This window comes from Callospermophilus lateralis, chromosome 18 (genome assembly GCF_048772815.1).
Source record: "Callospermophilus lateralis isolate mCalLat2 chromosome 18, mCalLat2.hap1, whole genome shotgun sequence".
Classification (NCBI taxonomy): Eukaryota; Metazoa; Chordata; class Mammalia; order Rodentia; family Sciuridae; genus Callospermophilus; species Callospermophilus lateralis.
The window spans coordinates 49,095,745-49,116,422 of NC_135322.1; the positions used below are offsets into that span (position 1 = coordinate 49,095,745).

Here is a 20,678-nt window from a genome sequence, read left to right on the forward strand (position 1 = left end):
GTGTACTTCATTGCTCCAGGCCTGAAGTGAGGCAAAGAATATCATGCAGAAGAACCTACAGAGGAAAGCAGCTCAGCCCATGGCAAATAGGAATTAGAGTAAGAGCTGGGATCTGAACATAGCTGGGCTATCATATTTTGTCCTCTGCAAGGGACTTTCCCAGTTCTGCCCCTGGCTTAATCAGAGCATGAGACATGAAGCTGGTCACCAGCCAAGTGGGATGGACTATGGAGGTTTAAACAACGTCGCCCTTTAAATATCAATGGTGCCAAAGGTCAGGGTGCCAGAGGTTTTATGTTCTGTTGCTTCTTCCCACAATCCATTGTGAGGAGCATGAGGACAGTGGTAAATTCTGGGTCCAGTGCCCTGGTATGGGTGGGCTTTCTGTTTCTGGCATTTACTACCACGGCCACTGGTAAGATACACTGAACAGCACTGGGTCTGAGGAGTGGAAATGTCAGGGTTGGCAGGAAGACCAAGAGAGGAGGGGAGGGAGGTGATTAGGGATGGGGGAGAGTGGGTGGCCAGCTCAGGGAAGGGGCACAGCTTTTAGGGATGCGGAGGTGTGTGCATACAATATGGGTAGGGACTCTGCCTTTGCTGTGTATGTGATCCCCAGAGCAGCCATGTCCAGGGACACAATTGTCCTTTGTTTTAAGGGGACTCAGGATTTATTTTAGTTGGGTATGGTAAGACAAGCAGATGTGCAAAGGGCTGTCACAAAGAAAGAAGTTTATTCACTGTTGCCTAGAAATAGGAGATGCACCATACCCTGCAGGGCCACCCAAGGTGGCAGAGGGAGTGAGAGGAAAATGTGGACATGAACCTTTATTGTTTCCTCAAGCTGGAATAGGTAAGTAGGCTAAGCAGGCTTGGGATGGGCTAGTTTGAATAATTTCAGTAGAGTCTGAAGCATAGAGGCTCTGTCCCAAGTTGTCTGGTGCCTGGCCCTGGAGTGCTCAGGGCTAGTGGATAGTGGCCAGGATTATGAAAGTCCATTGAGGAGGTGGCTGGGGTATGGCTCTGGATAAGCTCTTGTTGAATAACTTGCTTCCCAACATGTTGTGTCCTCTTTAGAAACTGGCTGACCCTGGGAGAGGCAGTCCCTCCAAGGTCAACAAGGCTCCAGATGACAAACATAATACAGAAAATAAAGAATAGAATATAGAAAATAAAGACATGACTATTAGAATTTTTTTAGCAGATGAATAATCTGAGGTTCAAGAGGACAAGTGGGCCCAAGGCCCAAGGCCCCACAGCAAGTCTGGTTTGGTGTGGAGGGTAGCAATAACGATGCCAAGCCAAAAGGAGGAAGTTGGGGGTACTCAAAGGGGTATTCAGAGGGCCCAGCTTGCAGACTGCTGGGAGGTTAACTATGGTGCTGCGTGGCAGTGCTCAGCACAGAGCCTGGAGGAACAGGTGCTCAGAGAGCAAGTGTTTCCTTCATTCTGAGAGAACATCTTTCACCCCATCCTCTCATGGATCCTGCAAACTCACCCCATGGCCTCTGCGTCCTGCCCTCAGAGCCCAAAATCACTGGTCCTGAAGTGGACACCCCGCTGGGCCGTGTGCGAGGCCGGCAGATGGGTGTGAAGGGCACAGATCGCCTCGTGAATGTCTTCCTGGGCATCCCATTTGCTCAGGCACCCCTGGGCCCTCTCCGGTTCTCAGCCCCGCTCCCAGCCCAGCCCTGGGAGGGTGTGCGGGATGCCAGCACTGATCCCCCCATGTGAGTAGCCCAGGCAGGGGTGGCCAAGCAGGCAGGTTGGCAGGGGTCTATCTTCCAGGAGTTATGGGGCTGACCAACTGGCCCTCGGGCTCATCCTTGGCCACAGGTGCCTGCAGGATGTGAAAAGAATGAACAACAGCAGATTTACACTCAATGGAAAACACCAGCTCTTCTCTGTATCTGAGGACTGCCTGTTCCTCAACATCTACAGCCCAGCTGAGACCACTTCAGAGACCAGGAGGCCGGTATACAGCCCAGAGATCCATGTCCACCCTGCCCACCTGCCCATCTGCTCCCAGTTGTTCCCAAACAACCTCGGAGGTCCTGAGGATGCCCTGAGCTAATCCTTGGCAGCTGGGTCCCAGAAGCTGGGGGTCACTGCTCCATGGTTATCTCTGCAGGTCATGGTATGGATCCATGGAGGCTCTCTGGTTGTTGGTTCTGCCACCTCCCAGGATGGATCAGCACTGGCTGCCTATGGGGATGTGGTAGTAGTCACAGTCCAGTACCGCCTTGGGCTCCTTGGCTTCTTCAGGTGAGATGGATAGAATGGCAGAAGGCATTGACTGCGCTGGAAAGTCCACTCATGAGAAGAACTAAGGACCTAGAATAGATGTCCAGGGCCTGAATGGAGAGCCTTGCAACCCTGATGTTTGGGGCAGAGGAGGATATCTCCCTGAGGCTTTACTCTGGGGATGGGCCCAGCCAAAGCTGGAATTGTACATTGAACTTGGTCCCTAGGACTAAATGATATTGGCTTCCTGGACTAGGGCCAGAGTTCCGGAAGGGATTGGATGCAAAGAGCAACAATCCCAGGCAGCCACTTGAGAGCCAGTCCCATCTGACTGCCCTGCTAGGCTTGTCCATACCACATACTGGGTGTACAGGTACCAAGCATGGCTCATAGCCAGGTGACTTTGGGAGCAGAGGAAGGTTCATGATCCTGGTGGCTGATTCAAATAAATCTGCAATGGCTAAGGAAAATGTGTCTGGGGAGTCAGTTTGAGCTAACTACTGCCCCATCCTGCCCCCTAGCACTGGGGACAAGCATGTGCCTGGCAACCAGGGCTTCCTAGATGTGGTGGCTGCTCTACACTGGGTACAGGAAAACATCACCCCCTTTGGGGGTGATGTCAACTGTGTTACCGTCTTTGGTGGATCTGCTGGTGGTGCCATCGTCTCTGCACTCGTGAGTCATCACAGGGAGCTAGCAATTGGGGCCAGGCTGGGAGGGCTACTGTAGCCCCATACCTCTCAGCTCCTGAGCTCTTCTAATAGTCATCAGTCTTCTCCACTGTACCCAGGTCCTGTCTCCGATGGCTACAGGGCTGTTCCACAGAGCCATAGCACAAAGTGGGGTCATCACTCTTCCAGGGCTCATGGAACCCAACCCATGGCCCAAAGCTCAGGTCTGCATTTTCTTTACTCTCTTACTCCATGTGTGCCTCCACACCCTACTTGTGCTGGTCCTAAGGTCTCAGAGTGAGAGATAGTCACTGATGGGGAGCTCCCTGTTGTCAGAGAGGAACAAACCAGGATGAATAACACACAGTACCTGAGGAGGCTCAAAGGAAATGACTATATTCCAGGGGCTGGGCAATCAGGCATGGTTTCCTGGAGGAGGCCACCCCTAAATGGATTATCTCTGGCCCCCTCCCCAGGATGAGATCTTGGGGAGCACACCTCTCCCCAAGGGTGCTTGGGGAACTCTCCATTCCCAGTCACCCTGCTGCTTGAGAGATTTCCATTCAGCCTCTAGATCCCCCCCACCACCACCAGATTCTCACTGACAGCCTTGCAAGGAGTTGCTAGGGGAAGCCAGAGAGTTCTTGAAGGGGAACCGCATGCACTTGCAAAGGCTGCAGGTGTGAGACAGTGATAGGTCCTGGAAGTAGGAAGCCATCAGGTAGGGAATAGGCCATCAGGTAGGGAATAGGACATGTTAGGGAAAAGAGCAGGAAGTGAAGGTGCTGGAGAAGTAGGAGGCGTTGCAGAGACCTCACAGGCTGTGCAATCCAGAGGGCAGGAAGAAGCAGGGCAAAGATGAGTCTGGACTACTTGGAGTGGAAGATGGGCTGAAGGGAGCAACTCTGGAGTCAGGAGGCCCGGGAGATGGTCAAGGAAGAGCCCAGGCAAGAGAGACCATGGTGAGACAGGGCAAGGCCAACAATAGAGACAGGGACAAGGGGAGGCTGGGTCAGTAACCTCACCTGGCCCCAGTTCCCATCTAAGGTAGAAGAGCGGCTGAATACTTTAACCCCTGGTGCAAGATGATTCAGGAACCTCAGCAGGGCACAGTGCCTCTTAACTGGACAACAGGAGCTTCCTGTCAATGGCCTCACCGTGGAGATTTTCTCCACCTCAAACTTTAGGTCCTTCCCTGTCTCCCTTGAAGCTATCCCTAAGAGCCTCACTTCCTACCTGACCCCTGGCCTGCTCCAATCATGGCACCCCCTGCATCCCCAGACTGTGGCCTGATGGAGCTCCTCCCACTCTGCGCCCTACCCCGGTTCTTGTTCCCTACCCAAACTGTATTAACACAGAAAAGAACACAGTTCTCAGAGGGGCAAAGGGCACTAATTCCATCCTCCCTAAACAAGGAATGGCATTTTGATGTCACTGGGGGCCACACAGAGCAGGGATGGGCCTCTCAGGGGTGGTGGCAGGTATCTGGCTAGGCTTAGGCCAGATCTATAACGTAACAGCCCAGTATTCTACAAACACAACCCCTCTAGAGAAGGAGTAGACTGGAAGGATGGGGATGGGGGTGGCTAAGAGAGAGGCGTGACGTGTGTTTCTCCAGAATGTAGCACGCTCCTTGGCTTGCAACTCTGACTCCCTGGCGGAGCTGGTACAATGCCTTCAGCAGAAGAAAGGGCTGGAGCTGATCACCAGTCTGTCGGTATGCAGCCTCTTGGGGGATGGTGACAGACAATAGCACAGAAAAGCTCCTGTCCAGCACCTATTGGAGCAGAGGGGAAGTTACCAATCTGGGGTGAGACTTGGGGCAGCTATCATGAGAGGAAGGAGATGAGGGTCCACCCCAGCCCCAAGGGTAGGCCCTGGCTGCTAGGGAAGACATATGTTTGGAAGCAGTAGTTGCTCCAGGTCTCCTTACTCCCCACTGGACCCTCCATCTCCTCAAGGGTCAGTCACTCAAACATGCATCTGGGTGGCCCTTAGGATTCCCATCCTTTGAGGCTTGGTCCTGACTCAGGGGCCTCCTGCCTTGTTTTCTCCTGCAGAATAATTTGGTCTCTTCCTACACCATTGATGGCTCCTTCTTTCCCCAAAGTCCCCAGGAGCTCATAAATGAGCGGCGATTCCACTCTGTGCCCTTCCTCCTGGGTGTCAACAATCATGAGTTTGGCTGGCTCATTCCCAAGGTGAGTGTCCTCCAGCACCTGTGCCCTTCAGGTCCCTTTCCAGCCAATCTGCTTCTACCCCAATGTCCTCATGACATCCTGTACACTGAGCGCTCCTTTCCTCCCATTTGGTAGGTAAGAAAGCTGAGGCTCAAAAGGTTTAAAGGACTCTCTCAAGGTCACTAAGCTTCATTTTCATAAGGCAAAACATTTCCTTTATGGAGATTAAGCTTTTGCACAAAGTGGTCTAGGCAATTTCGATCCACAGCACTCTCCTGTTGGGATCTTGTCTCTACATTAGGCTCTGTGAGACTGGTTAGTTTGCCTTTATGCCTGAGAGACTGACTACCTAAGACTCTGAGATTTCAGACAGCATCAAGTCATGGGACATGTACTTTCCAGTCCATTCTGCACACAGAACTCCCCACAAAATATCAACATTGTGCTTTCCTCCTGAGCGTCTTATTATATCATTCTCACTTGTCTACTCATCTCTGCAGAACTCTTTTTTGTTTGTTGTGGTGCTGGAGATGGAATTGAAGGCCTTGAATGTGCTAGATAAAGCACTCTACCATTAAGCTACACCCCCAGCCCAACAATTATTTTTAATGGCCGCAAACCTCCCACAAAGAAAGGGTCTCATCTTGTTTCTTCACTTGGGCATTTGGGCAGCTTATAGTTTTCGCTACTGCAGCAAACAGTGCAGTGAACACCTTCACATCCAGCTTTTGTCCTCTAACTTATTCCTTTGCAATCAATCCCCAGGAGGGGCATTGCTAACAGCATGAAAGGTTCTTGTTCTCTTGACACTCAAGGACAAAGACTGTACAAGTTTCCAGGTCAATGTCCCAGACTCTGGCAGACAGCTTGCCGTCACACTATTGACAGGCAGCTGTGAGCACAAAAATGACAGAGTGCCAACCTGGCTGACTCCCAAGACCTGTCCAAGCTTGCCTATGCCCAGGATCTAAGCTGAGGTCATTTCTCAGCCTCAGGGAATCTGAGGGCTGCTCCCTACATCTGGGGCAGGAGCTGATCACCCCCGCCCCTTAGTCATCCACAGTAGCACAGTTGTAAAATTTTCAACAAACTCTGTGTTGACTAAATATCCATGGTAAAAGCTTTAACCATGGAAAGTAATCGATACCTCTCATGGAAACCCCTCCACTTCTTACATAATGCCATTGGCATAGCACTTTCCAAAATTGATATACCAATTTACACTGCCACCAGCAACTTGAATCCACAAGTTTCCTAGTAAACTTACCAGCACTTACAGATCATCATTTTAAAAATATGAGCTTTATTGAGATATCATTTATACACCACAAAAATTCACTCCTATAAAGTCTAGTATTTTAGTATACTTAGTCTAGTTTTTAGTATATTTGCAAAGTTGATGTCACTGCTATCTTCTTTTTTAATATTTTTTAATCGTAGATGGACACAATATCTTCATATTTATTTATTTATTTATTTTATGTGGTATTGCAGATGGAACCCAGGACCTCACGCATACAAGGCAAGCGCTCTACCACTGAGCCACAACCGCACTCCCACCCCCACCCCAGTCACTGCTATCTTATTCCAGAATATTTGCATCGTTCTAAAGAGAAGCCCAGTTCCCATTAGCAGTCACTCCTCATTCCCCCTCCTTCAACCTCTAGCAACCACTAATCTATTTTCTGTCTCTAATCTACTTTCTGTCAAATCTATGGATTTGCCTATTCAGAACATTTCATATAAATGCACACATAAAATATGTGGCTTTTTATGTCTGACTTCTTTCACTAACATGATGTTTTCAAGGTTCATCCATGTGATAGCATGTATCAGTACTTTATTCCTTTTTATGGCTGCAGAGTCAATTATATGGATACAATATACCACATTTTGTTTATCCATTTGTCAGTTGATAGACACTTGGGTTGTTGCCACCTTTTTGGTTATTGTGCATAATTCTGCTACACAAATTTATTCATAAATTTTTGTGCAAATATGTTGTCCATCACTATAAGGAAACACTTGAAGCTGAGTAATTTGTGAAAAGGTTCATTTAGCTTATAGTTTTGGAGGCCGAAAGTCCAAACAACGTGGTGCAGATTCTGATGATGGCCCCATGGCTGGATTACTAATATCAGATTACAACACAATGGTAGGAGTGATCACATGCAAGACAGGAGAGGAGGGGCTCTTTAATAACAACTGATTTTTACAAGAACTCACCAGGAGTCTCATGAGAACTATGTTAATCCTTCCCCACAGCCCCCATGTTCCCAATAACTAGGCCTCAACTCTTAAAGGCCCACTCTTTCCCAATATTGCCATACTGGGGACTGAACTTCCTACACATGAACTTGAGGGGCAGGGTGGAAAGACAGAGACACTCAAACCACATCTACATGATCGCATATATGTTTTAATTTCTCTTGCTTATATATGTAGAAGTGGAATTGCTGGGTCATATGGCAAATATATTTGATCATTTGAAGACCTGCAAGACTGTATTCTAAAGTGACTACACCATTTTCCATTTCCTCCAGCAGTATATAAGGGTTCTAATTTGTCTACATTCTTGTCAACGCTTGTTTTGATTCTCTCATTTTTATTCCAACCACCCTAGTGGGTGTGAAGAGGGTGTGCATTTTCCTAAAGATGTTTGAGTATCCTCTCAGGTATGTATTGGCCTTTGTTTTTTAATGGTGCTAGAGATTGAACTTAGGGCCTTATGCATGCTAGCCAAGTGCTCTACCACTGACTTCTATCCCCAGCCCTATTGGCTATTTTTATACCTTCTCTGGAGAAATGTCTATTCAAATCCTTTGCCCATTTTAAAAATTGGATTATTTGTCTTTTGTTGGTGTTGTTGTTGAGTTGTAAGAGTCTTTATATATATATATTTGTCTAAAGATGGACAGAATTTCTTTATTTTGTTTATTTTTATGTGGTGCTAAGGATCGAACCCAGTGCCTCACGCATGCTAGGCAAGCACTCTGCCTCTGAGCTACAGCCCCAGCCCCAGAGTTGTAAGAGTCTTTTACATATTCTGGATACAAGTTCCTTATCAGACATTATTTGCAAATGTTTTCTTCCACTCTGTGCATTGTCTTTTTACCTTCTTGGTAGTATCCTTTGAAACACTCAAGTGTTTTATCTTATGAAGTTCATATATTTTTTATTTTGTTACTTGTGCTTTTTGTGGCATATCTAAAAAGATGGATTGCCTGATCCAAGATTACAAAGATTTAGCCCTATGTCTTCTCCTGAGAATTTTATAATTTTAGCTCTTACATATAGGTCTATGACTTATTTGAAGTTAATTTTTGAATATGGTTTTAGAGGTTTTGTTGCATATGGTTTCCCAACTGTCCTAATACCATGTTGTTAAAAAAAAATGTCTCTTTCAAAATTGTTATATCTTTGCATAACATAGTGCCACAATATGGATGGTTTAAATGATAGAAAATTACAGTTACAGAGGCTGAAAGTCTGAAATCAAAGTGCCATCAAGTTTGGTTCCCTGGTTCTTCTGAGTGCTGTGAAGGAGAGTGGCTCAGGACCTCTCTCCTAGCTTTGGGTGGGTAGCCATGGTCATACCTTGGCTTGCCGTCCACCCTGTCTTTACATAGTCTTCCCTCTGTACGTGTCTGCCTCTGTGTACAAATTTTTCTGTATACAGGGATACCAATAATTTTCAATGAGATCCCACCCTAATGGTTACCTCTGTAATCATCTTAATTACCCTTTTTTGGAGGGGAGGGGTGTTTGTTTTGTGGCACTGGGGACTGAACCCAGGGGTGCTCTAACCACTGAGCCCCTTTTATTTTTTATTTGGAGACAGGGTCTCTCCAAGTTGACAAGTCTGACCTCAAACTTGTGATCCTCCTGCCTCAGCCTCCTGAGTAGCTGGGACTACAGGCATGCACCATCACACCCAGCTTAATTTAAGTACTTTTGTTAAGACCCTTTTCTCCAAATAAGATCACCTTCTGATCTAACTGAGGCTTAGAAGACACTGTGTACTCATCTGTGAATTCTTCATTCCTATTCTTACAAGATTAACAAAGAACCTAGTAGCAATGAAATGAATTTTAATAACTAACATCTCCATAGTGCTTAATCTCTGTCTGGGCTACTGTGTACACTAACACACTCAGTCTTCATGACAGTCCTGGGAGGCAGGTGTGTTAGTCAGTTTTTCGTCACTATGACAAAAATACTTGACAAGAACAACTTAGAGGAGAAGTTTATTTGGGGTTTGATGGTTTCAGAGGTCTTAGTCCACAGACAGCTGCTGGCTCCATCGCTCTGAGCCTGAGGTGAGGCTGATCATCATGGCAGAAGGGCATGGAGGAGGAAAGCAGAAGCTGGGAAGCAGGAGGAGATGGGCAGGGAAAAGATAAACCCTCCCAGGACCCACAGTGACCTACTTCCTCCAACTAGATCCCACCTGCCAATAATCCATTCAGCTATCAATGAACTAGGAAAGGGGTTGATCCACTGATGAGGTCAGAGCTCTTATGACCCAATCATTACCTTAAAGCCTCACCCTAAACCTTGCTGCTTTGGGGATTATGCTTTTGACACATGAGCTTTCGGAGGCACGATCTGGATGCAAACCACACTAGTAGGTTATTATGATTCTTTGTTTATGGATTAGAAAACTGAGGCACAAAGAATTTAAGTACCTTGTCCCGGGTTGTGTACCTAGTAAGTGGTAGAGCTGAGACTTAAACCCAGGGAGTCAATCTTCAGTGTTCTAAATGATAACTTATATAAAGTTAACATTTGACATTTTTAACTTTGCCTGTAGCTCCTGCTATAGCTCCTGGAAGTCTTAATGTTATTCCATAAAAATATTGAAAAACTTTCTCTCATTTTCTGTGGTACTACCATCAACCACTGCCTGTTGCATGTGATGCTACTGTTCCCAGTCACCATTATCCCCCACACCAATCTGAGGTTTATCTTTTGAGGTCTTTGGACTTGTGGGTTTGTCCATAATGAGTGTATGGACACAGGATTGTGAACACGCTCCTGCCCTGCCCAGAGCTGGGAATGGGGAGGGCTGTGGTCCAGCTGTACTGAGAGGGCCTTGGTTGTCCCCGCAGGCCTGGGGTATTCTGGATAAGATGGAACAGATGAGCCAGGAGGACATGCTAGCCATCTTGAGACGCTTCTTGACTGATTCGGTGAGCAAGAAGCAGGGGGAGGAGGCTGGTAGGTATCTGATCCAGCACAGTCTCAGCTCCTACCCGTCACCCTCACAGATACCCAATCTTCACCAAGCCCCTTGACCCAACTGCTGAATTTTAGTTCCACTGAATGATCCCCTTAGACATGAGTCAATGTGGTTCTCAAAGGAAAATCATCATCACCATCATCATCACTGTCGTTGTCACTGTCACTCCTCCTTAATAAGTAGAACATCCCATGTGCTGGGGACTGTGCTATCCTGAGCACAAGGATAGGCATTCATGTCCTTCATTCATCCCAGCAAATCTGTGAAGTAGGGACTTTTATTATCTCCATTTTATAAATAAGGAAACTGAGGCTCATGGTAGATAAGGGGAAGAGACAGATCTTGAGTCAGCTCTGTCTAACCCCAGAGCCTAAGCTGTTAGATACCACATGGACTTAGGGTCAGACCCCAGCCCTGGTCACTTTCCCAGTTATCCCAACCACTCCAAGTCCATGTCTACTCTTCTGTGCTGGAAACTTCACAAACCTGCCAGGCAAAGATCGCCTTTCAGAGAGGCTCAACCACCCTGTCTAAAGTCACACAGCCAAACAGTGGCCACAGAACTAGGATTTGACTCCAAACCTGAGCTTATCCTACCCAGACACCATCTAGAACTCCCAGAGAAGCAGGAAGACAGGTGGCTGACCCCTGGAATATGAGCTCTGGCATTTGAGGGAACTTATGCTGGAGAGCATAGGGCTTCTTGGGAAGGTCTGTCACAGTTATGGGAACTGAGCAGGCCTGAGCATGACCTCTTGCCCCAGGATGTGCCCCCTGAGATGATGTTCACCATCATAGATGAATACATAGACAATCACTCAGATGCACAAGCCAGACGCCACAGCTTCCAGGAATTGATGGGTGACATCCTTATCTGCATTCCCACCTTGAATTTCTCAAGAAATCTCCAGGGTAAGCCTATCCCTGACCATCTGCCCCACCCTCCCTACTTGAGCCCAGGAGCTGGTTATCACAGGTAAATTACCCTGATGCCCTTTGTCTTACACCCTTCTGCCACTCCCAAAGCCCTCTTTCTCTGGGATGCAGCATCACAGTAGTGAGAGGTATCTCTGGCAGAATACCTTGCAAAGGAGAAAACAGAAGCTCAGAGAGGTACAGTGATTCATCAAAGGTCACCCAGAAGGGCTCTTCACAATCCTCAGGGGTTAATTCAATGTATGAATAATTTTGTCTTCTTTTCATGCTTCTCCTGGGAGACATCTTGCTTCCATCAAGCCCGGCTGCCATTCCCTGACACAGTTCTAGAATAGCTCCAAGTTCTTAACTTGGTGACCTCCAGAAAGATACTGAACTATATTCTGTGCCTGGCTTTCCTCATTTGTAAAACGGGGATAATCTAATTCAAAATTGTTATGAAGATTAAATAACTGATCACACATATAGCTTATGGAGCAGGGACCCAACATCTAGCAGTAGTTCAGTAATGCTTGCTGCTAATCACGTTATCTTCATCATTTCTATGATTAATATTGATGTTTTCACAAGTTTGTGCAGCCAAAGGCAGGCCCTGATCATGTTGTGGGCACCTAACTCCAATCCTGCCCTTTTTCTACAGATTCTGGAGGCTCCGTCTTTTTCTATGAGTTCCAGCATCCACCCAGTTCTTTTGTGAAGATCAAACCAGCCTGGGTCAAGGCTGACCATGGAGCTGAGAGTGCCTTCATGTTTGGGGGTCCTTTCCTCATGGATGAGCGCTCTCTCCTAGGTACGGGCAGACAGACAGACAGACATGCAATTCCTGGGCTGCTGTGCTCCAAGGTTCCAGAGTGGGCTTGTTGGGACAGAGGTCTCCAGCCAGCTGCAGAGACCCTTGGATTCCTTCCATGTCCCTTCTGACCCTGATCCAGGTCTAATTCCCCCATCCCCCAGCCTTTCCAGAGGCCACAGAGGAAGAGAAGCAGCTGAGCCTCACCATGATGGCCCAGTGGACCCACTTCGCCCGAACAGGGTGAGTGAATGAGCATGACTGGCTTTGAACCTGAGATTTGGGGACTGAGACACTCAGATCTGCCCCCAAGAGGGTCAGCACAAAAGGCCTTGGTTCTCATTCATTCCTCTCTCCCAGGGACCCCAATGGCAAAGGGCTACCTGCTTGGCCCCGGTTCAGTAAGTCGGAGCAATACCTGGAGATTGGCCTGGTGCCACGAATCAGGCAAAAGCTAAAGGAGGCCCGAATGCAGTTCTGGACGGAGACGCTCCCCAGGAGGATCCAACAGTGGCACCAACAGCAGAAGAGCAGGAAAGTCTCAGAGGAGCTCTGAGGCAGGCCTGGGCCTTCTAGACTAGGACCAACCCAAAGGTTATCAAAGTTCCAGGAAGGCGGCCTCTTTTTCTGCTCCTGCCAAGACACTTTAATCTAACCTAGGCTATTCTAGGCTCATGTCCCTTAAAACAGCCTCTCCAATCAATCAGCCTCTGCAAGACTGGTGTAGCACTCTTTTGAAATGTCACCAGTCTACTTCCTGCCTCTGGGCCTTCGTACAAGTTCCTGCTTCTCCCTAATCTGTCCTGCCACTGGCTTCATGGCAATTTCCAGCACATTCTTCAAATTCTCTGGAGAACCACTTTCCCCAGGAAGCCTTTCCAGCCTTCCCCAAGCCATGTGGTCCTGAATAGGTGTTCATTAAACCACAGCCTGCCCTAGGTTCACACTGTCTATGTCTGGATCTTTGTCCCCACCAAAGATGGTCTCGGAAATTGAGGATCACCCTGACCTTAATCTGTCATCCATAACAGGATGAGGCAGGATCTAGACCCAGGAGATATTTGGAGGGTAAATGGCAGGCAGAGAATTTGTGAATGATGGTTGTTGGACTTGAACTCAGGCCCCTCAGGGGCCACAGCCATGGTCAGTCCCCCCACAGTCCTGGCCAGGAGGGTGGTTTTCAAAAGCACTTCAGGAGTGTGGAAGTCCTGGGACACCAGGGGGATCCAACCTAGTTGAGATTTTAGCCCCAGAGGCCTCCTATGAAAGCTAAGTCCCCTTCTCTCTGCCACCTGGTTTTGGCTCCTACATAACACAGAACAGAATTCAGCAGAGCAACTGGGCAAACTCACTAGACACAGTCTTCTCCAGTTACAGCCTTGACACTCAGGAGCTGGGATACAAGCTCCCAGCCCTAGTGCCTGGGTTCTTCCCTCTCTTCCCTGAGGGAAGATGAGGCTGGGAGGGTAACTCAGTGGTAGTGTGTTTGGCATGTGTGAAGCCCTGGGTTCAATCCCCAGAACCATTTAAAAAATAAATCTGGATTTTTATATTCTCCCAATGTCTTCCCTTGCCCTACTACCCTATTTTACCTGTTCCAATCCCACACCTACTCTTTCTCAGCCAGACAGAGTTCCTGGCTATTGATGGTTACATGAAAAGCATTTGCAACTAGGACTATTATGTTCTGGGAAAACCCATTTGGGGCAGGAAGGAGAGACACAATGCCAGTGGGGTTCTGAGTCATGCCACTCCCCTGCCAAAAGCTCCCTGTGACTTCCTGTCTCCCTGAGGACAAGTTCACATGGCATTGAAGTTCTCCTGTTCTCAACACCTCCCCTCCACCAGAAAAGTTTTCCCCATGAACTGGTAGAGAGCCGGACCAGTAAACAGGCCCCATGTGTGTTTCTGGAACTCAAAAAGCTGTGAAAACACAGACATAGACCAGTCCAGACTTGGGGGACAGGGAGGAAGGAAGGACACTTAAGCAGAAACCTGAAAAAATCAGAGGGTACTCAATGTGTTGGCCAGAGTAGTAGACTACAGGGGAGAAGTGTGCCTCTAAAGGGGACAGCAGGAGCCGGGGACCAGAGGACAAGATGTGCTGAGGGAATGTAGCTTTGAATAGGTGGAAAGATAATCAAAGATCAGACTGCAAGGGGCTCATAGGCTGTGATGGGGGTGTGGGCTTGAGAGCAACGGGAAGGTTTTAACCAGGGAAAACTTGTGAAGATTTGTCATCTGGAAGAGGGTGCTGGGGTGTAGAGGCTGGGACAAGAAGAGAAGAAAGGGGCCAGTGTGGGCCTGCAGGTAGATAGAGAGGCACTGGTAGCCTCTCTGTCTGAAGACTTTGAGTCTTCAGACAGTCTTAGTGACTGATGGGTCATGAAAGTAAGAGAAGGAAGACTTCCCAGGATCAACCTCCATGAAAGTCAACAGAAGCAGCACTAGGAACCAAGGATCTGATTTTGTGCGGAGTCGTCATCCTCCAGGCCTGAAGGTACAGGCTAAATTGCAGCCGTGGAGGAATCTCATCAGCTTCCGTGTCACCATCACCAGCAGTCCTCTAAGTGTGTGAATCAGCCAGTGAACACTTAGACCCTGACCGCACACAGGGAGAGAGGAGATTGGCTGTCACCACCCCAGCATCTGGGAAAAGTACCCCTACAAACCTGATGCTCTGAGGACTCCAATCCTCTTGTCTCTCTATTCTCTCTTCTCTGGGTCACTGTCACTGAGGCTTACCTACTGCCCTTCTCCTGCCTTTCAGAGTATCCTTGACCAACTGATGTTCCTGACCCAAGGACCCAGCAGCCACACATAACTGAGGGGAGAAAGTCACAGAGTTAGACAAACATGGTCCTGCAGGGCATGGACTGGTGGACCCAGAGAGCCTCCATGTGGTAGGGCCATAGGAAGGACCATATGATGGTTGAGCACCAGGGGGCGTTGCAGCATCAGAAGCATTCACATGAACACAAAAGGGACGTGGGCCAAGCAGATGTTCACAGTGAATGTGCACAAGCCTGTACAAACCCAAGGACAAGCTTAGTACCGCACATCAGCAGTCTCATATATACATGCTCACTGATAGAGTTCCAATCCAAGTTTGACCACTTACTGGACGTGAACATTTGGAAAAGTTCTTTATCCTCTCTGTTACTCAGTGCTCCCATCTGTAGAATGGGGACGATATTGATTCCCTTCACACGTCTGCTGTGAGCATTTGAAGAAACATTGAACATAAAGTATCTAAATGGTGTCTGACACCCAGAAAATGCTCAACAAATGCTCCCTGGTTTAGGTATGGGCACAGACTCCAAAAAAAAAAATCATATGGCAACGTCAACTACCACAAAGGTGAAAAAATGCAAGGATGTTAGGGTGTCATGACTTTCATCTGGGCCTCTTCCACCTAAAAATAACTTTTGGACTTGTGGCTGTCCAGAAGAGTCATCAGGTACAGCCCTATGGCATCCTGAATGGCAGGCTGAGTGCTCTATGGGAACCCCTGACCCTTCCTGGGGGTCTCAGGACAGCCGTGGTCTAAGTCCCTCCCCACTCTGCCTGTAGCCAGCCACATTGGATTTTAGACTTGCCACCTCCCACCTGCATACAGGTTCCCAGCCTAGCCTGCCCAGGCTCTGGGAAGGCAGTTGCAATGACAGAAACTTGTTAGAAGAAGCCATCTCTGCTGCCTGGAAATAGCAGCACCCAGTCCCACCTCTCCCCCTCTCCCTGCCCTGGACCTCAAACCTCGTTCTGATTAGCTCCAGGTCTCTCATGCTGGGGGCATTAATGCCCACTAGAGCATATCCTCAGGTTGGGGTTGCCCCTCCCTACCATCCCTGAGATGGACCCTCCATGATTCCAAGGGCCTTGACCAGGGCCCTAGGGCACAAGGCAAAAGTTGGCTGTAGGAATGGGGTGTGGTCCAGCCACCAGAAGACCTATTGAGCTGTCCTCTGAGCCCAAGCTTACACACATCCATCCCCTAGTTCAGGCCTCTGGGCAGTCCTCCTTACAGATTAAAAAACTGAGACTCAGGAGAGGGGAAGCCTTTTGCCCAAGACCTTGAAGAGAGTCAGACCTCATGCTTATCTTTGTTGACCTCCAAATGGCAAGTCTTTCCCCTTCCAGAATTTGTCCTCCTGTCTAGAGTGGGCTTTCCTGGTGCTGGAGTTGGAGTCTTGGAGTTTGTGATTCTAATTAGTAGCAAGGCCAGCAAAGAAGGCCTGGTTGAGGGTGGGGGATGGCATTGCAAGGCAATAGCCTCAGACTACAGCTGCTCAGCCCTCAGACTTGCCACAGACTTCTCTCACCAAGACCCTGGGGTTGGCCAGGGTGCACAAGGACCACCCCAAGCTGACTTCATGGCCTCAACCCCACTAACAGGGTGTGCAGATGTGGAAGGTGCTGAGGAGTGAAGGGCTAAGTTGAGCCTCCCTCTCCAAGGAGCATCCAGGTGCCCTTCATCCTGATCTCCAGGCCCCATGCCACCCCCAGCACCATCTGAGGCTTCAAGGACTAGAACACTCTGAGCTGACTATGGTTCCACTTGGATGAGGTGAGCACAATGGAAGACAAAGGGCCTCCAGGGCCTCAGAGGAGACCAGGTAACCCTCAGAATAGACCAGACCCACTGGATGCGGTGGCACATGCCTATAATCCCAGCAACTTGGGAGGCTGAGGCAGGAGAATCATGAGTTTTGAAGCCAGCCTCAGCAACAGTGAGACACTAAGCAACTCAGTGAGACTCTGTCTCTAAATCTTAAAAAAAAAAAAAAATGTATAAAAAGGGTTGGGGATGTGGTCAGTGGTTGAGTGCCCCTGAGTTCAATCCCGGGTACCCATAAAAAAAAAGAAAGAAAAGAATAGACCAGATCCAGGGATCTCAGAGCAACAGGGCTGACTAGGTGGCCAGAGTTCCATCACCCCTGGCCATTCCCCGAGGGCTAGAGCCCATCCTTTGTCAGGACCATCCACCAGGGAAGGAGTTGCTAGGAGTTGCTGTCCCAAGGGCTGGAAGCAGTGTGACTAGGGAAAGTCCCTATCAGACTTTGTTTCACTGTGACCCTTATAAGATGGCTAGGACCTGGCCCCTCCCAGACTTCCAGATCCTCATGTATGCCTCAATCCCCAGAATCTCCAGTGTACAGGGCTGTGGTCTGGCCTTCATGTGGCTAGCTTGAGGTACACCTAGGTCTCTGCCTGAGCCTAAGGAGCATTTGAAAAGTGCTAGGTCAGAGTTCTGGGAAACAGACAGCATTGGCTGCAGAGTAGGAGGGCCTTGAAGGTACATGGGACTTCTGAAGCAAGGATTGGGACTGCTCCGTGCTGAGATCTCCTGAAAAATACAGACATGTGGTAGAAATTCCTTGGTTATCTCCCAGTCAGACCAGACACTCCACAAGGGCAGGCTCAGATCTGAGTCTCTCATTCTGAACCCTTAAGCCCAGGCACCTCCAGGCTGTGGGCTAATCCCCATGTGGGAGTTGCTGGGAGCCAGGCTCTGGGCTGGGGCTCTCCATGAGTTTAGGCAGGTCCCTTCTCTCACAGATGATTTAGGTTCCCTATTTACATAATACGGATGGGTAAGTTGGTCTTATGCAAGAAGCTGCAGGGGTCTGGCTCTGTCCCATAGGGATATGCATCCAGAAGGGCACCCTGGAAGGTGATAAACTTGGTTTTGGAGGATAACTAAAAGTTCACCTGTTTGACAATGTAGGGAAGGGCATTCCAGAAAGTGGAAACAGCAGGAACAAAACAACTTTGCCCCCACCCATTTCTTTGGTGTAGTCAGTGGCAAATATATTTCTGTACGATATAGGCCCAATAGTGTACTGCATGCACATTATTTGGTACAATTGCTTTTTGAATCGGTTAAGAGTATAGAAGGGAAAAAACACACTTATACTGTTTTTTGTAACTACAACTTTTCTCTTTAAACAGGAAAATAGCTACAAACTTAGGGGACTAGGGGAACATCAGTGTCTAGGACATGCAGAATGCCTGTAGTCCTGTCCACTATTCTTACCGGTAACTTATCTAACCCTCAGAATTAGCCATTGCTGGCTCCACTTTACAGATGGGACCACTGAAGCTTAGAAATGTACTCTGTGATACGTGGATGGTGAGCAACTAGTTGACTTGAAGTCCCCATCTGTCCCACTCAGAAGTTAATCCCCATTCCACATCTGGGGCTATTTTCCCTCTACCAGAGGAAACTTTTACCCAGAGATTCAGGGAAGTAATATCCTGGCTTTCTTCTGAGAGCTGATTCTTACACCTAAGATAATATTGCATGGGGGACACCTGAACACCATCAAGGTATCCAGCCTATCAGAAATATTTCCCATATGGGCCAGGTGAAAGGTCACTACCTCTGTGGGGAAAGGTGTCAGGAGTGGAGGCACCTGTTGACTATTGGTCGTTAAGGCCCACACAGAACCGGCCAAGAAACTGCACAGCTGGGACGGGGAGTCATTGTGTGACCTGCCCCCAGGCCTGGCAGGTGGACTCACAATTTTGTCTGCCTTCTCCACTTCTCCCTTCCTCTGTCCACTCCATTGTTTGTCCTGTGCTTTGAGTCACATTCTCCATGGGGCTTGGTGCATACAGCTAAGCCTGGGCAACAGAAGAAAGAAACTCCCTCACCTCCTGTAGCCTGAGTTCCATACTCCCAGTAATGTGGCCACAGCCCACAGGGAACCCATCAGAATGAGTCAGTCAAGAGAGGAAAGTAGTCAACAGAGTAGGATGTGGTCCAGGCCAGATGGAGCTACTGGTTGGCCCTAATTGCCTGGGCCTACCCTCCCTATCCTCTCATTTCTACCTCTTTACCTCCCACCCTGACTGCGAACCTCCCCACCCATGTTCATTAATGAAAATTTTTTAAATATAGAAATAATTTTTTTTAAGAATAAAAGAATATCAAGGTCACTGTTGTCCCATCAACAATAGGCCAACCACAGATTCCATTTTGGCATCAATTCTGCTTGTCTATTGTTTTTAGACATCTCTGAAATATTTCGGTAAGTACTTTCCATGGCTAAGCTGGTCCTATCCAACACACAATTTCAGATTCTACTTTTTTCAGATTATTGAACAACATCAGCTTTTTCTCGTGGCCCTCCATATCCTCCAGTTCCAAATCCAGAGAATCAACCGAAGGTACATTAAAAATATTCTTTAAAAAATTATATCTGTACTACACAGATACATACTTTTTTCTTGTCATTACTCCCTAAACAATACAATCTGACAACTATTTGCATAGCATTTGCATTGTATTAGATATTATAGCTGATCTAGCCATGATTTAAAGTATGTTGGGAGGATTTAAAGTATGTTGGAGTATGTGCATAGGTTTTATGAAAATACTACACCATATTATATAGAACTGGAACATCCTTGGATGTTCTACTATCCTTAGAGGTCCTGAACCCATCCTTCAGGGACATCAAGGGACAACTGTACAATTGACAACAACTAAGGCAATAGACCTCACAGAAGTTTAAAGTGATTTATTTTTGTATACCCACTAAACTCTCATTACAAGCCCGGGAGATCAATACTATTCTTATGCTAATTTTGCAGTTGAGGAAAACAGATTCAGAGAAGTTGAGTGATTGGTTCCCACAGCTAAGTAAGTGAGAGCCCTGGGATTCAAACTCAGGCAGTCTGGCTCAGAACCACCACATCAAGCTGGCTGCTACTGTGGAAATTTGTGGAGCATGTTGTTACCAGCTCTGTATCATGTTATATCCTGTAGCTGTAACACCTCTTCTTCACCTATACCCTCCAGATGTGTTGGAGTAAGACTGCTGTCAACAAGACTTTAAGACACTCATTGTGTAAACACAATTTTTTGTGTATTTTGGACAGTCTCACAGACCAAATTTCTCGGTCAAAGGATACATACAGTTGCAGGGCTCTTGCTCCATACCGTTCAACAACTTTACGAGAGGTCAATCATTGGCACACTCGCCATCGGAAGAAGACACCTGCTCTGCCAATAGTGAGGGTATAATAAAGAGAACACACTGATGTTCCAAACTAAGACATCCCAGGACAGGACCCAGAGGATATGAAGTCTCCTAGCCTCATCAACACATGAGATTTTCTAGAAAATGGTCTGAGAAACATGTTCATTATTCCCAGGCCCCTTGGCCATTCTAGGTTTGAAAAGAGAGTCAGGGCAGGGGAGTACCTGAACGAAGGAGAAGGGAGCAGGGAGGCCCTTAAATTCAGAGAGGAAACATGGAAGCTGAGGGGCCAAATGATCAAGTATTCTGCTCCAATCTTAGAACCTACTGTGTGCTCAAAGTTTAGCTCACACTAGCCCAACTTTAAGCCTTTGCACAGATAAGCAAACTGGACAAGGATTGCAGGTAGGTCAGTTTATTGAAGAGCCAAGACCATCTAATGTGACCTGTCATCCCAAGGAAGAGATAATTCTGTGGGCTGGTCAGAAGTTGCTCATAACTCCTCCCTTCCCAGGACCTGCAGATGGGGACTGAGGGAAGATATAAGTGGGACTTCCTGGTGTTGGCAGTCTGCAGTCACAGCTGTTATCTACCATCACTTCGGCCCGAGGCAGGAGCTGGCAGGAGC

At 47.8% G+C, this 20,678-nt stretch overlaps 1 protein-coding gene across 15 annotated transcripts; it reads left to right on the top strand.

Annotated features, from left to right (window-relative positions):
- Positions 1–322: 322 nt before the first annotated feature.
- Ces3 (carboxylesterase 3) lies at positions 323–13,006 on the top strand. 15 transcript variants are annotated; one of them, XM_076837965.2, is made up of 14 exons: positions 333–415; positions 752–853; positions 1,525–1,729; positions 1,836–1,974; positions 2,131–2,264; positions 2,765–2,918; positions 3,034–3,138; positions 4,533–4,631; positions 4,975–5,115; positions 10,206–10,286; positions 11,101–11,248; positions 11,913–12,062; positions 12,227–12,305; positions 12,423–13,006. In XM_076837965.2, the coding sequence occupies exons 1-14, from the start codon at positions 334–336 to the stop codon at positions 12,616–12,618; spliced, it is 1,815 nt and encodes a 604-aa protein (XP_076694080.2). In that variant the 5' UTR covers position 333; the 3' UTR covers positions 12,619–13,006. The 15 variants fall into 15 exon arrangements, with proteins under 15 accessions (XP_076694087.2, XP_076694093.2, XP_076694089.2 ...); XM_076837968.2 differs by having other exon boundaries at positions 12,205–12,305; positions 12,423–12,569; XM_076837966.2 differs by lacking the exon at positions 4,533–4,631.
- The last annotated feature ends 7,672 nt before the right edge of the window (positions 13,007–20,678 follow it).